Raw genomic sequence first — 18,237 nt, forward strand, 5'->3', positions numbered from 1 at the left:
CCTGATAATTGGTCCAATTTGTTAATTACAAGGCAAAAATTTGGTTTGGATTCCATAATAAACTGTAGGTTAGTAGTTAGTTGCCATTGGCTTTATGGGCCTTAAATTAACAGCTTTGTCTAAGGAATATGTCGGCATTAGTCACTAACAAGACTACAAGATGGCGCCACTCATCTACACTTATCTCTATTGATACTACTTGGCTTAAATAATTACTGTACCGTACCTAAATTTGTATGGTCGCTATTTCAAATGTAAGTAGCCTATTAAAGGTATCTAGAGTACGGTACCACACAATTGAGTAGCAAGGGACAGTGTGTTAAAATATAAACGTGATTTTCTTGCTCCAAACAAAAGAAGACGTCCATATTTAAATAGACTCTTGGGTCATAATTATTCCCAAATTTTGGGTGGACTTTCAATAGTATTTCAATTTTTGTCAAGACGGATGTCTATTTCTATTTTTGGGATCACAAAAATGTTTCTTGTTTCGACAAATCATAAGAATGCAACATGGGGATGCTCATGATCATGATGTCCATATGATTAAAAGATATGGTCATTGTGTATACGATCACGATGTCACATTGTTGGACCTGGTTACCTTAGTGCTGTGATAACAAATAAATATAGAAATAGGCCTATGGGTGGAAAAAGTGGACAGCTCACAACATCTAATTGAGATCAGGTCTCTTGTTTATAAATAAATTGGGATTGCTTTTATAGTAGTGAAAGCCAATTGAACGAGCGACCACGTTTCATGGTTTTTAATAAAGCAATAAATAAATAAAATGATTATAGATATAAAACAAAAAACAACTATTTCATCAATTAATTTAACTTATCAGTTTCGCTCAGAACTATCAACATCTATAACAAGTTTCAGTAGTAAATATGTGGAAATTACATACATATCCATTTTATCAGTATTTTTCTGTGTTTGCTTGCTATGAATGTCATCTCGTGAAACCCACAGTTCTGGTTAAACCTGACATTGAACCTAAACCAATCAACATTTTCTCAATCTTGCGCAGATTGTGTAGTTATCAGGCATCCTGCATGAATCCATACAATTAGCCGGTGTAACTTTTTGAAGACTTGCCTGCTTTGAGAGAATTGCACAAACATTGGTCACTATACCTTACGAGGGTTGTTTTCTTAAATTTTTTACATTTAACACAATTATGAAAAGCATTGTTTTCAACCAAGTGTTCTAAATTCAACTATCTCAAAACATTGCCAGAGAAGTAGTTGTTTTTGTGTTTCGGGTGTTTATTGTGTTCGGCAGTTTTGAGAGTGCATTCTGAAATTTTCCTTAATATGATACGCTTATGCAAATTACGGATTAAGGTAGAAGCATACTTTGATGATATCATTTGTCACGGAGAAACTCTCGAAGAGTGTATGAAGAACCTTATGGCATGTTTGGAATGTCTCAAGAAGAATGATCTACATCTTAACAGAACAAAATGTGTTTTCTTCAAGGAAAGTATTAATTACCTTGGACATGAGGTGTCATTCAATAAGATTCAAAAATGTCCTAAAAATGTTGAAGCAGTTACTCAGATGCCTCGCCCTAAAAATGTTGTTGAGTTAAGACGCTTTCTTGGCTTAGTTACATACTATGCAAAATTCATTCCTGAATTCTCTTCAAAAACACATCCGCTACAATGTTTGCTTCGAAAAGGAGAAAAATTCTTTTGGTCAGCTGCTGCTGAAGCCTCATTTCTGAATCTGAAATCTGAACTTTGTAGTGATACAGTTCTTGTTCCTTTCGACCCATCAAAACCAGTTATTCTCACAACAGATGCTAGCCCAACTGGAATTGCTGCAATACTCAGTCATGATATCGATGGTCAAGAAAGACCAATTGCATATGCATCCAGAGCATTGACTCAGGCTGAAACCAATTACAGCCAACTTGATACAGAAGCTCTAGCAATCATCTACGCAGTCACCCATTTTTACAATTACGTTTTTGGTAAAAAAATTCACTCTCGTCACCGATAATGAACCATTGTCACATATCTTTCATCCAGGACGTGCCCTACCACGAATGACATCATCTCGCTTATTGCGTTATTCTTCATTCCTCAGTGGTCTTGACTATACAGTTCGATGCAAGAAAGGGAAAGACAATGAAAACGTAGATTGTTTGTCTCGAAGCCCAGTTCAATCATCAATTTCATCTGAACAAACATTCGACAAAGAAATAAACACTATCAATGCAGAAACCTTACTTCAAATCTCCAGCACAGTGATAACTGCAGAAACGATCAAAGAAGAAACAGCAAAAGACCCTGAGCTTCAAGTTATTTTACATGAACTGAAAAATAGTCGCAAAGATAGCCCTTACATGATCTCAGACAACATACTTTTCCGATCAGATCAAGTTGTAATTCCCAAACGTCTTCAAAATCAAATTCTAAATGAGCTCCATGAATCACACCTCGGAATTACTAAAATGAAACAGCTTGCTATAAGATATGTATATTGGGAAGGTATGGACAAAGACATAGAAAGATTAGTGAAAAGCTGTGAAGCTTGTGCTAAAGTTCGTCAAAATCCACCAAAAGCTCCGGTACATCCGTGGGATCAGCCCGATGATAACTGGGAAAGAGTGCATATTGATTATGCCAGTCCATTGGATGGAAATTATTTCCTCATGTGTGTAGATGCTAAATCAAAGTGGGCAGAAGTTTTCATTCTTCGAAATGCTCCTTCCTCTGCAACGACGATGGCACTACTTGAAAACATTTTCTCGGTCCATGGGTACCCCTCGTTCTTAGTCTCGGACAATGCCACTATATTCAAAAGTGAGGAATTTATCAACGACTGTAAAGAACGTGGGATTTTCCAAAAATTTACTGCCCCTAACCATCCTGCAACAAATGGCCTGGCGGAACGAAACATACAAACCTTAAAGAGAAGACTTATTGCTGCTGCCGATGATCCAACCCCAATTACCACAAAGCTACAAAACATTATGTTCAGATATCGAGCAACACCTTTGGCATCAGGCAAGACTCCAGCAGAGTTGTATTTGAACAGGAAGATCCGGATTAGACTTGACACACTTCTCCCTAACCCAAAGGCAAAACTTCCATCAAAATCAATTGCTCCTCTTCGCCTCCGCTGTCTTAAAGTGGGGGAGAGGGTTCAGGCAGGAGTTCACCTGGGAAATAAAGACATATGGCAGTTTGGTACAGTCAAGAGAAAATTAGGTCAATACCATTACATTGTTGAATTGGATTCTGGACGAAGTTTAAAACGACACATAAATCAATTGATTTTGACTCTTGTAGCCAAGAAGAAATTTACCTTTACAACACAAAACAAACAAGATAGTTCTGTTGTTCCTAGAAGGATTCCTATTACAGACTGTCAAGCACCACCACAAGAGATCCATCCAGAGTCTGAATCAAATACAAACAATCCAACAGAACTAGACGGTACTCTAAGGGAAGAAAATCTAGACAGACCTCAAGCCACAGAACAAAAAGAAAACAAATTAACTCGTCCTTCCAGACAGCGCAAGGTTCCGTCCTATCTTAAGGACTTTGCTCTCCAGCGATTAAGTGGGGGAGAATGTTATGAACATATGTAGTTGTTACCATAGCAACCAAAATGTTTATTATCAAATGCTGTTGACTATTCTATTCTGTTTTCTAATATAACACAGTTACTTCTATTTCAACACTCTGTCTTTTTATATTCTAATATTTCCACTCGAGTCATCTCAGTAGTAATATGAAATTATGATTTTAAAATGTGTGAAAAGACAAATTGTGTGAACAGTATTTCTCTCAAAATGGCAAAAATATACAATTAATTATCTCCTTGAGAAAAAAGTTTCAATTTTTAAGGTGTGTGTCCCCTACTCTAAACTCATTTTATGTGTTCAAAAATTTTAAAATGATTCAAGTAAATGTGACTTTATAATTTCACTATTTTTTACACCAAAATGTCAAAATTGTACTATAACTTATTATATTAAAGTGTTTTGGTTCTTTGAGATTTTTTACACCAAAATCTTTCAATACAATCATTCACATTAGCAAAACTTTAAATAATTAGTTAGGGGTTTTTTTTAAGAGGTTGGCGGCCTCTTTTAACATTGCATTTGCCCGTCCACATAGACTAAGCGCCCGTGCGTGGATCGTTTACAGCAAAGCAAGGAGTGAGCCGGTACAGTACAAAGGTGAACTGTACTGATAAAATGTTATCGGCAGTAACCAGGATCCGAACCCCTGACATCGCTGCCTTGGGCCCGAAGTCCGCGACGCTACCGACTGAGCCACCGACTCACTAATAGATAATAGGTTAGATACAGCAACAGATATACAACCTCACTTATTTCATAAAATCTGGAATTGTGAATTAATGTGGTTTGACAGTTCAGCTTGTTTACATTTGGGTGGCATAGCAAATTGCAAATATTGTATTTGCTCTCATGGCAGCCATGGAGACCAATAAATATTTATTTTTAAAATCCTCATCTCAGAACTTTTAAAGCCAAAGGGGCAAAGCCCACGGTCAGTATCGAAGTGTGAATAGTCCTACAATGGTCCTTGGTATGGTAGCTATGTTTTTGTAAAATTTAAGCCCAGTCAGTTCAGTAGTTTATGTGCCTATTAGTAACACACATACAGACAGACACCACTAGATTTTTATATAATACTGTAGTATAGAATAGATAAAAAGTTTTTTTTTAAGATTCATGATTTACAGGTTACATGAAGATTTTTTAAAGAGGATGTTTTGATTTTAGAATTAGAATTTCCAGTAAGAAGGATGTTAGGTGTCGATGTCATCCACTTCAACAAACTGGTACCTACTGTACTTGAAGTTGTTTCCATAGCGGCTGATTGTGCCATTGATTCATTACCGTTCTAGTTTAAGTTGCTGGAGTTAATTTATGTTCATGGACTGGTGAAGATTCTTGTATGTTATGATGGTGAATAATTTGCTGCAAACGTTTGACAAAGTATTGGTAAAGAACACCATCGTGTAAAGGGCGGTTTGAGTGCTGAAAGTATCACTATCAGATAATTTTCATGGATGCTTTTGTTGCCTCTTGAAATTGAACTAGATTCTTGACAAAGTGATCTGGCCACACATGATCCCTCACATAGCCCATTGCAGAACAAATAAGCATTTTTAGATTTTTAAAAGACACTAGCTCCCTTATTTTCCTTCTGATAAGCCAAGTGGCTGCTTAGGCAGTCTGAAGGCAATGGTTTTTACCAAATTCATTTCGGAAGGTAACTGCCACACCTGCACTCAGACTCCTTTCATCTTCCAGGTCTGCAGAAATGGTGTGAGCAAAGCCGACAGACTCGTCATTTCGAAATGTATTTATCATGTTTTTCATGTTTGTCTGAATTATATTAATTGGTTTGGTAATGAATTAAGATTTTTTTATCTTGGTGCAACTTTTGATGTCACTTTGTTAACGTGACATCAAGAGTATATATTTGTAGTATATTTTTATCAACTATAATACGTAAATCATACAAGAATGTAAATTTTTTTAATTGATAAGTTTAAACTATCGGATATAATGTAGGTTTCTTTGGACTTGTAAAAAACGTGATTGCATATTGAATTCCTAATTGCAGTACCTATTCAAAGTCTGCATTATTGATTGGTACGTCTATGGAAAGTACGTATATGTTGGTACTTGCAGTATCCAAACTCAATCGTAGGCCTATATTTGGTTCACAAAAATTGAATGGCTATTTGGCCATTATTATATATAGCCATTATTTGGATTATTTAAAATAAAAAAAATTCAAAATGGTGCATCAGCCTTATTCCGGCGACCATAATTATTGCTTATTCATTTTGTAGTAAATTATGCTCAATGATATCAATCAGATTGTTCTTCCATTTTTCCCCGTACTGTTGTAATGTGCTATTTATTTAGATAATTTGTTGACTAACCTAACATATGTTGCGACTCTTGTTTACCTTTTTATTGTTATCTCACAAATAATGTCATGGCAACCAATTACCCCATAAGGCTAATGTTAAATTTCCAAAAGTTTAAATTCACGTAGGGAAAAGCCCTCTGGTCTAATTTGTACCATTTGAGGTTTATACCGTACCTTCCCATGGTTGGTTACTATGGTTGTGCTAGATTTTTGCAGATCGCTTCAGCCGTTCAGGAGGAGTATTTGTAAAACAAAAGCAGGAGTGTAGTATAAGAGCTTTGCTTTGCACCGCTCAATTACTAATTATTAATTGTGTTTTCTTTTTATAATAAACAATTAATAAACTAAGTAAAATTAATGTTAACATTCTAAAAATGCATGAAACTATTCACCATGGTAACAGGAAGAATTGTGTCAAATTTGGGCTTGATGAGTTTAGTAGTTTTCTTTAGAATGGTACCTAAACTTATAAAAACTAACTTTCGGATATTCACATTTGAACCCTTAAAGGGCAGGCTCAGTAAAATCCTGAAGGGCCCTCTTTCAAAAATCCGGGAAAATTATTTTCATTTACAATATTAGACTATGGGTACTCAAATTGTTCAATTTTTCTTTCCTAAATGCAAATATGCAGTTTAAAGATTAGACTATTACGTACTTAGTAAATCAGGAAAACCCGGGAAAATGGGTAGTTTCCTTAATGTATCTTAATGGAGGATTAAAGATTCCTTCTTATATAAAAAAATATCCAAAGTATAAAGTGTTGTATATTTTCTTAAACGGCACAAAATACACAATATTTTGTTATAATTTATAAAAAAAAATTTTTTGGGCATTTTTGCGGACTGCTCCCCTTAATATGTATAATTTAAAATAAGGTCAAAACAGATGTTTATTGTTTTTCAATGTTTACATTTTACTTTTATAGTCTTCACCTGCACGGTCACTATATGTGGGGGGAGAGGGTACAGGTCAAACTTTTCATCAATAATAAAAACACATGGCAGTTTGGTCAAGTAAAGAAGAAGCTTGTGAAAAGACACTATCTCGTAGTTCTCGACAAATCTGATAGAATCCTGAAGAGGCACATCAATCAACTACGCCCAACGCTGGTACAGAGGCCAAAAACGAAAAATATTACATTCGGACTAACGCAGTCGTTTGATGTTCCCAGAATTCCAAGACGACCAGAAATATATATGAATCCAGATCCAGTTGCAGCTCCAGAACCAATGCAACCAGAAGTACAATCCCCAGAAAGAGCTCAAGCTGAGAATGTCATACCACATCGTGAGCAAGTTGAGAATACCAACGCCAGACACAATTTGGGAGCAAGGATCCCCACAAGTAGAGGATGGTTGCGGTGCTCCAGATAAATCTCCAACACAGCAAGGCGGCTACGGCTACGCTTTGCCAGAAAATTCTTGCCGGCCGCATAGGCGTGGCTCTGATCCAGGAGCCATGGACCGCAGGAGGCAGAATCATGGGGATGAGCACCGCAAAAGGTGAGTTGATATATGATACTGACAGTGACAAACCTAGAGCTTGCATTTTTGTCAGTAGAAATATTAAGACACTGAAAGTCACTAATCTCTGTTCTAGGGATTGTGCCGTGACCGAGGTATACGGGCAGATGGGTGACGGTAACGTCAAAATCCTGCTTGCCTCAGTATACCTGCCATATGACTCCCAGGAACCACCACCGACCAGAGAAATGAGGATGGTTGTCGAATATGGAGCCAGGGAAAGAAAACACCTGCTGTTGGGCTGCGACGCCAATGCCCATCATGTGGCCTGGGGCAGCAGCAATATCAATGAGAGAGGTGAGAGCTTGTTAAGTTTTGTAGCTGAATCTAATTTAGTTATACTTAATAAGGGATCCAAACCAACCTTTAGACAGAGGAGAGGGGTGGTACTAAGGGAAGAGGTTTTGGACATAACCTTGGCCAGTAATTATGCGGCGACAAAGGTTGTAAAATGGGGGGTATCTGATGATCACTCAGCGTCAGATCACAGCTACATTGAATTCACTATAGGTTCGATCTGTGTAAAAGAGACCTATAGGAACGTTAGAAGGACAGACTGGAACCAGTATCGAGAGGTGCTAGGGGACAGACTAAGACAATTAAAAGACACAGAAGGGCATGGGGTGGAGAGTATGGCGAATTCTCTAAATGCGGCCATACTAAGCTCATACCAAGAAGCGTGCCCAGAGACTGTAAAGAACATGTCTAGGCAAGCCTGCTGGTGGAATAGGGGGCTAGAAGCTCTGAGGAGGAAGGTTCGCAGACTGTATAATGTGGCAAAACGTACAGGAAATTGGAACAACTACTCAGAGATGCTCACTGTTTACAATAGGACAATTAGAAGAGCTAAGAAAGAGTCATGGAGAGAATTCTGTCAGAACATGGAGAGTGTTTCTGAATGTGCAAAGCTTCATAGGGTACTAGCTCGAGGTCAAGCTAATCCTTTAGGAACAATGCTTAAGGAGGATGGTACATATACAGACGGCCCAGAAGAAGTGCTGGAGAGCCTTTTGAGAGCTCACTTCCCAGGATCCTTACAACCGCAGAGCACAGTCCAGGTGGAGATAGAAAGAGAGACTAGGGTGCGGACGGTAAGAGAAGATTGGGCCTGCGCTAGGGCTGTGATTACCTATAACGGTATCAAATGGGCGCTTAGGGCATTTCAACCATTTAAAGCTCCTGGTACCGATGGCATCTATCCTGGGTTTTTGCAGGAAGGCGGGGACCAGTTGATACTCCCCTTGGTGCGTCTTTTCAGGACCAGCTTAGCCAGTGGAGTTATACCAACAGCATGGAGGACCTCAAGGGTGGTATTCATACCGAAGCCCGGAAGGGATACATATGCTGTGCCCAAGGCTTTCAGACCAATCAGCCTTACATCGTTTCTCCTGAAGACCATGGAGAAATTAGTGGATAGACGAATAAAGGATAGGGTCTTGGTAAGCCATCCTTTGCATCCGAACCAACATGCCTACCAGAAGGGAAAGTCATGCGAAACAGCCCTGCATGCGCTGGTTAGTAAGATTGAAAGTGCTATCTCGAACAAGGAAATAGCGGTGGCTGCATTTCTTGATATAGAAGGAGCTTTTGACAACACCAGTACTCGCTCTATTGTATCAAAGCTGGTGTCAAGAAATGTGGAAAGCACTGTAGTGAGGTGGATAGGCAACATGCTCGAAAGTAGGAGAGCGCAAGCTTCTCTGTGTGGGACGGTGAGAGAGGTCAAGGCCCAAAGAGGGTGTCCACAGGGTGGCGTCTTGTCACCAAATCTGTGGAATCTGGTGGTTGACGATCTCCTGTCCGAGCTCAATGCACAGGGCATGTACGCTCAAGGATATGCTGACGATATTGTTGTACTAATAAGAGGAAAATTTATGAACACTTGCCTGGAACTCATGCAGAGGGCATTGTCCATAGTGGAGAGGTGGTGTAACCAGGAAGGTCTGAGGGTCAATCCAATGAAGACTGTAATGGTACCATTTACAAGGAAGAGAAATGTTGATATCGCTAGAGTACCAACTCTCTTCGGTAATCAGATCCAGGTTAAGAGGGAGTTCAAGTACCTAGGAATAAGGCTGGACGACAAGCTCACCTGGAACAGCCATTTGGCACATATAACGCACCGTTCTCAGACCACACTTATGATGATGAGGCGGGCTGTTGGGAAGACCTGGGGTCTAAGTCCACAAATGACTAACTGGCTATACACTAGGGTCGCAAGACCGATGATGGTGTATGGCTCGGTGGTCTGGTGGACCAAGGTAATGCAAACTACCGCTGTAAAGAGACTACAAAAGATCCAGCGAGTAGCATGCCTTAGCATCACAGGAGCCATGAGAGGCACTCCAACTGCAGCCCTGGAAGTAGTGCTAAACCTGCCACCTCTCGACATCATTGTGAAAGGAGAGGCAAGGATGGCAGCCTACAGAATGGCTTGTAGTGGCAACTGGAAGTATAATGCCTCCAGTGAACACACAAGAATTGTAGACAAGGTGCAAAAGAACTCCTTGGAAATGCTACCAGACAGGATGGTGAAGATCACAGATCTAGAAAAACCATACAATGTCAACATTGTTGACAGGGATGCCTGGGATAAGGGTGAACCTGAATTCATGAAAAGGGGGATCACCTGGTATACGGATGGCTCAAAAAAGCCAACGGGCACGGGGGCTGGAATATATGGAGTCAGACCCAAGGTGCAGTTATGCGTAAGTTTGGGAAAAATGGCCACTGTATTCCAGGCAGAAGTGGTGGCCCTGTCTGAGTGTGCGAGAGTGTGTTTGAAGCGCGGTCTTATAGGCCACACTATATACATGAACTCAGACAGCAAAGCAGCACTAATGGCACTTGACAGTTTCGACTTTACCTCCAAGGCTGTATGGGACTGTCATCAAGCCATGAAAGCCCTGGGAAAGACCAACAGGATCATCCTTAGTTGGGTTCCAGGGCACAAAGGTATTGCTGGCAATGAGGGAGCTGACAAGTGGGCAAACAAAGGAGCTGAAAGCCCGCTCATGGGTCCAGAGCCGACGTGTGGTATTGCTTACAACACAGCACGGAGAGCTGTTCGCCAGTGGATGGGCATAGAACATCAAAGGAACTGGGAAAGAACAGAAGGAAATGTACAGTCAAAGAGAATGCTGAAGGCACCTACAGGTGCGATAGCGGCAGAAGCCCTTGGGCTGAGTAGGAAGACCCTGCGGAAGGTGGTTGGCTTTATTAGCGGCCATTGGGTATTCCGTGGACATTTACACAAGATGGGAATTCAAGTTGAAAGCCTCTTATGTAGGAAATGTGGAGAGGAGGAGGAGACAGCATTCCACGTGATATTTATGTGCCCAGCCCTACAAGGTCTGCGCATGAGATCCCTTGGCCTATCGACTGGAGATCAAAGGGAAGAACGGGTCACCATTGTCAAAAGGATCTCACGGTTCACAAAGGACCTGGGATTTGACAAAGAATGAGGACCTGTGAATGAGGGTGCACAATAAGCTGTTCTAGCTGCGTTGCAATCCCATGGTTACTTGAAGCCTGGCCCTCTATTAAAAAAAAAAAAAAAAAAAAAAAATCAACTACGCCCAACGCTGGTACAGAGGCCAAAAACGAAAAATATTACATTCGGACTAACGCAGTCGTTTGATGTTCCCAGAATTCCAAGACGACCAGAAATATATATGAATCCAGATCCAGTTGCAGCTCCAGAACCAATGCAACCAGAAGTACAATCCCCAGAAAGAGCTCAAGCTGAGAATGTCATACCACATCGTGAGCAAGTTGAGAATACCAACGCCAGACCACAGCGTGAGCGTCGCATGCCCTCAAGATTAGAGACTACCAGTTGAAAAAGATTGTTCTTAATTAGTGGGGGAGACTGTCATATCCTTTAGTCTATCTTGACTACATATGGTTTAGTTAATATGTATAATTTCAAATAAGGTCAAGAGAGATGCTTATTGTTTTTCAATATTTACATTTTACTTTTATAGTTGATCATTACAATTTATATAAAAGAGTTTACTTTTAGTTATTTCAATAAAAATAGATACCAGGCCACCCGTTTGAGTCACAACAGAATTGATTTATTGAGTTAAATCAATTCTGTTTTATTGAGAGTATTTAATTCATGTATTGTTGTTGATTTTGTTGTTGTGTTTATTTAAATGGTTAATTACAGCTCGTTTCTCTCAAATGGCGCGTTGTTCTTGAACCTCTCTCCACTTTTTTCCTGTTGTTGGTAAAGTTTGGTGAGCCGCTCCTCGGGCCTGCACATGGAATCACGCTTCAAAGTCGTTAGCCTGGGTGCAGGTACGAGGGCGTGGTTCATAAGAACCCAATAAACAGGGTTCAATATAAAAAATGCAAAAAGAATTATTACTATTTTGAACACACAGCCTTAAAGAACGCCACTAACCAGGAAGTGGCAGAAACATTTATAGTGGCCGTGAAATACTGAGACTTTTTTCATTTTCTTAATAATAGGAGAATTAAGAAGAATAAACACAAAATCGAATAAAAATGAATGAACACATAATGAATTAATGTATGAACATCATATTGCAGCTATTTGTGATGGATAATCCAGATATGGTGCACTCATAAGGCCCCTCCAGGTTGAATTAATGTGTATGTCTCGACATATTGCCACTAAATCAAAGGATTTTCCACATAGTACAGTACCATTGACTATATAACACTACTATAGTGTTATATAGTCAATGATAGTACACTTATAAGGTCTTTCTTTGATGTGAAGCAATGTATGTTGCTTCTTACTTATTTTGCTTTTAAAGGACTTCCCACATGTGGTAGTAGTAATAATAATAATAATAATAATAATAATAATAATCTTTATTGTCATTCAGCAACATAAAATTACAATAGACAACTTCAGATGTTAGGACACAATTAATTATGACATCATGCTTAAATCTACATCTTATGAAGCACATTGAACATTTGTTGCATAACTGTACATAGCCTATAGGCCTAATATTTAAATTTAAAATTATAAGATGGAATGCTCTTACACAAATTTATAAAAAACTTAAGTAAATAATACTTCAAAACTAAAAAATTTGTAAAAATTCAAGAAATTTTTAAAAAGATTTTTGGTCATGCAGGCTGCCTACTAGTGGCCAATAGTGTTAAGAGTTCAGAGTAATTATTTGTGTTAAAAAATTGTCTATAGAAAAAAAGGCTTTGCTAATTAGCCATCTTGATAATGTTGATTTGAAAAGGTTTATGTTATCAATTTCTTTAAATGGAATGGGAAGTTTATTAAAAAGTTGTAATTGTAAATATTTATGGCTTTTTGTGAATTTTGAAAGTCTAACTGGTGGGATGTACAGGTTGTTTGATTATTATTAAAAATATAAATACTTGAAAGTGTCATTATATTATATTAGACAGTTTAGATATTACATTGTTGGTAAGTTCCTCCCAAGGTAATTTTTTATCTAGGAAAATACCTAGCAATTTAACATAGTCTGGATTTTCAATTTGGTTTCTGCGTAGTGAAATACATATTTTCTCTGTCTTGTCTATTAATTTCAAGAAAATTAGGTACTCTTAAACCAAATATTGCCAATATTGATCATGTTATCAATTCCATGGATTGCTGTGTTAAAATCGTCAGAAGGCCAAATAAACGATGTGTCGTCTGCATATAGAACTTTTTTACACGGCATAGCATTTGGTAAATCTATAAGTATAAAAGAGGATGTTTGTATATATATATATATATATATATATATATATATATATATATATTTGGCAGTGATAAACTCAGACACCGCTGAACCGATTGCCACGAAACTTGGTACATACGTGTAGAATTTCATGGAATAGGTTTATACACCATCAATTTCGTGATCCGTCCAATCGGCTCCGCCCCAGTGGCTCTGGAGTTTCCCATGTTAACCTTATGAGAAATGGAATTAATGAATCTTAACAGCTGTTTCAATTAAACAAGTTGGTTCTGTTCTATGATGTTCAATAGCATTAAAGTTACAAGGATTACCAACAGGGTGCAGCACTATTATTTCTTTTACATTTATGATAACAGCTAATTTGCAACCAAAAGGTGAGTGAGCATAGCGAACGAACTTCAACTTGGAAGCGAGTTAGCGTAGTGAACGAGCCCCAACCTAAAGGTGAGTGAGCGTAGTGAACGAACTTCAACCAGGACGTGATTGAGCCATGCGAGCGAGATCATCTTGAAAATTAAGAAGTTAAACAGGGCAAAGCCCGCGGGTTACGGCTAGTTAATCTATATAATCAAATCCAACGTATGTTTGTTTGTATGTATGTATGTATGTTTGTTTGTTTGTTTGTCCTTTATGGATTCCGAAACTGCTAGACAGATTGTAATGAAACTTTCAGGCATCATTAAGCATTATTCAAGGATGGTTTGTGTGAAGTTTGGTGCAGATCCGTCAAAAGGGCTCCGCCCCAGTGGCTCTGGAGTTTCCCATGTTAACCTTATGAGTACACATATTTAAATGGAATTAAAGAATCTTAACAGCTGGTTTAACTAAGCAATTTGATTCTGTGATGTTCAATAGCATTAAAAGTTAAGTTTACCAACAGGGTGCAGCACGATTATTTTTTTTTTTAATTCATGGCAACAACTAATTTGCAACCTAAAGGTGAGTGAGTGTAGCGAACGAACTACAACCAGGATCTTGAAAATGAACAAGCATTTGACATAAAACCACATTAGGACAGGACGATGTCTGTCGGGCCAGCTAGTATATAATACTAGCCGAGTATCTATGATTACAGAGGAAGACCATCGTAGCCTCGAAGGACAAAAGATTTTTGCATTTCCACCAGAAGATACCCCGCTGATAAGCACACAATTAATGACAGATGAGGATCTACAACACACATGCCGCATCCACCTTATTGACACACAACACCCAACATCATGTGAATACAAAACACTGCCACCCGAAGCTAGACCTACAAATAAGGAGACTACAAAATAGAAACCTATCCTTTAACAACTTTATTACAGCTCAAGACAACGAGGACAACATTCACATTGTCATATGCTCAACAGGAATAAATGGCAATTGGAAGAGGAAACTGTTCCGGTTCCTTGAATTGGCAAACGATTGTATAAAATTCCCAGTACTTTTCTCTATCAGACTCGAAGAATTCATGGAAACTGGCAGCCTCAGCAAACTACACATCAGAGAAATAATACAAATACTACTACAATATTCATGTAATGCCTACCTACATCGTTTCCGGATTTATACACAAACAAAAGACTACAAAAAAATTATTGATGATCTCATTGACCACACTACAGACAGGGTACAAAGGAAAATAGCAAAAATATTCCCAGGAAAAGAAAAAACCTCGTACTACAGTACTTGGAGAACAACTCGGGGAACGTACACAGGAATTAACACCTATCAACCTCCATGTCTACCATCCAACAGTGAGGAAAGCTTCGCTCAAGCAGCGATGCTTGAGCAAAGAGAACTCTGGAAGTCAAAAGAATCGATGTTGCTACACCACCTTAACACCATATACAAGGAGTACAATATAAGCAGCCTCCAAAAAGACGACCCTAAACTCCAAGTCTTCTGTAATAGAACCAAAAACAAATACGCCATCATAAACCTGAACACTGGAAACTTCCTCACCCAACAAGAAACAACACACCCAACACCTTACCAATTCGGTTTCGATGGAGCACGTCTAGTGCAACTACTGAGGAAAGGCAATGGAAATTATGTAACTGCTCCAAACAACATAGCAATTAATCAAAACATCTTAGTATCAGACGAGACAATACTCCTAAACGAACTACATCTCTATAATAGCACAAAACACATTGACATTAAAAACTCATACAACACTAAACTGAACTTAGTCCAAGGTGTGCCAGGATGTGGGAAAACAACTTTCCTACTCAACAACTTTGCTACAGGGGACCTCATCCTGTTTCCTTCAAGAGATGCGGCAATGGACTTCCGACAGAGATACAAAACCAACCACCCAGACCATAGTCAGACAAAATGCAATGACACCTCTCGAACCGTGCATTCATTCATAATAAACTCCACCCAACATCTTAAGAGAGGAAACACCTATAACAGGCTCTTCATCGACAAAGCTCTAATGATGCATGCCGGAGAAATACTCTTTGCAGCCATTTTATCAAATGCTAAAGAAGTATTGCTTATTGGTGACATGAACCAAATACCATATATAAACAGAGCAGAGAACCTAGAAGTTAAATACCACAACATTACAGAAATAGCCACAACAGCAAAAATACTAAACACCACATACAGATGCACAAAGAGCACCACAGCCATCCTCTCAAAATTCTACAGCCAAGGATTGCAAACCCCCAACCAGACAGAGAAAGAACTGGCGACACAGCAGTACCAGGGACTAGAAAGCCTGAACCTCACTCTCAACAAAAATAAATACAAATGCTTGGTCTTCAAACAAGCTGAGAAAAGAGAACTAAACAAGCTAGGTTTCAACGCATCTACGATACATGAATTTCAAGGACGGCAAGCAGAAAACATAGCTGTCATACGAACATCTGCTAAAAGAGAAGAAATTTACGATTCGCAGCACCACTGCATTGTTGCTATCTCAAGAAACACACACTCATTCCTTTACATAACACCCAGCAGTAATGATAAACTAGGCCGTTGGATACAACAAGCAAACTTGCTTAGCTCCCAGGAACTTTCCAAATACCACATCAACATTGAGAAAATCGCAGAACCACCCCTCCCAAAGCAAAAAACCACACTACAAACTAACAAAAACCAAAGTTGCACACAAGAACCCCTAAACACTCCCACCTCCCAACATCATTTTTTAGAAGAACACCCTCATCCCAGAGAAAAGCACAAAAACCAGCTCAAAGATGTAACACATCCCCTCCGACACTCCGTACAGTAAAATTCCAAACACCTAATAGCCAACAAGGACTTAAAATTCTACACCAAAACATAAATTGGTTATCTAAAAAAAACTGATAGACTAGCACACTTCCTCCAAGATGAAGACCCGAACCTGATCATAATAACAGAGCACGGCGTAGCACAACAAAACTTGCAAAACACGTGGGTAGAAAATTACTCACTTATTGGAGGCTTCTCAAGGAAATCCCATGTCAAAGGAGGAGTGGTCGCTTATGTAAGAAGTGGCTGGGAAAAGCATGTATCACTCATATGCACAAGTAGCGAGGAAACAGAACTGATTTGCGAAACTGTGCTCTTTGAACTGAAGCTAAACAGGAATCCACTGCTGGTCCTCGGAGTATACAGGCCACCAAGTGCAAACCTAGACCAAGCCATCAATATACTCTCTGAACAACTGGAAACAGTGCTCACTTCGGATAAGCAAATATTAATAATGGGAGACATCAATGTAAACAACCTAGTTGATGACAATGAAAACGAAAAAATTGAAGAACTCCTAACCTCCTTCAATATCTCAAGACAGGCTACCTCCCACTCGAATTACAAGTGACTCAGAAACATCAATAGACTGGATATGCTCAAACATTGATAATCAACAAATAGAAACCTCAGTTATAACATCGGGACTATCTGACCATACCGCAAAAATCGCAAAAATCATCACTAGAAAACCGATCATCAACAACATCAAAGAAAATAAACGAATCTTCAACAAAACAACAATAGATAACTTTAAGACACAACTACAAGAACAAGACTGGGAAACTATAATACAAACTCATGACGTAGATGAAGCCTACAACAATTTCAGCAACATCATCCAGACAACACTAAACCACGCCTGCCCTCTTAAAACGTCAAGAGTTAAACAACATAACAGGAGACAGTGCTGGAATCAAGAATCGGCTAGACTTAAAAATGAATATATAAAGGCCTTAGAAAAGGAGCAAACAACCGGACTTATGGAAGACAAAGCCAGAACAACTACAAAAAAAAAGGAGTACGACCAGCATTTGAAAATGCTCCGGAAAGAAAACAACACAGCTTACATAAACCAGGCTGAAAACAAGTCTAAAGCACTGTGGCAAACAATAAACCGAGAAAGGGAAGCGAGATCAAATACTGAAAACCAAATCCATCTTCAAGTCAACAATAAAACAATTGACGACCCAATAGAAGTTTCAAACTGTTTTAATGATTTTTTCTCATCAATAGCCGACCGAACACTCCAAAATAACAATAACTCTAGAACCAATGCCTTAACAGACCACTTACCAGCAACACATCACACACTCCAGTTCAGACGGGTCACACAAGAAGAAGTGCAAAAGGCCATTCAATCTCTAAAGATGAAAAATTCATCCGGAACTGATGAGGTATCAGATAAACTTCTAAAAAACTGTAAAAATGAAATAGTAATACCCCTGACAGACATCATAAATAAATCACTCTCACAAGGAAAATTCCCAGATAAATTAAAAATAGCTAAAGTCTACCCAAAATACAAAAATGGACCAACGATAGAAAGAAACAGCTACAGGCCAATCTCCCTAATATCAAAGTTTTCAAAAATAATCGAAAAGATAGTACTAGCCCAACTTCTACACCATCTTCAAGAACACTACCTTCTCAATAGTCAACAGCATGGATTTATCAAAGGCAGATTGACAGCCACAGCCTTAATACAACTGACGGAGCACATACTAGACCAACTAGAAGAAGGCAGCACTTCAACAAGCCTCTTCCTAGATTTTAGTAAAGTTTTCGACTTACTAAACCACGAACTTCTTCTACTCAAGCTGGAAACACTAG

The 18,237-nt window shown here is 38.8% G+C and overlaps 1 protein-coding gene across 1 annotated transcript; it reads left to right on the forward strand.

Annotated features, from left to right (window-relative positions):
* Positions 1-2,056: 2,056 nt before the first annotated feature.
* Positions 2,057-3,607, forward strand: LOC128992967 (uncharacterized protein K02A2.6-like). Its single transcript, XM_054416715.1, has one exon. It carries the CDS (start codon positions 2,057-2,059, stop codon positions 3,605-3,607), a length of 1,551 nt encoding a protein of 516 aa, XP_054272690.1.
* The last annotated feature ends 14,630 nt before the right edge of the window (positions 3,608-18,237 follow it).

The sequence above is a fragment of the Macrosteles quadrilineatus genome, unplaced genomic scaffold (genome assembly GCF_028750875.1).
Source record: "Macrosteles quadrilineatus isolate MER2022 unplaced genomic scaffold, UCM_ALF_1.0 Scaffold_4__1_contigs__length_99947679, whole genome shotgun sequence".
Lineage (NCBI taxonomy): Eukaryota > Metazoa > Arthropoda > Insecta > Hemiptera > Cicadellidae > Macrosteles > Macrosteles quadrilineatus.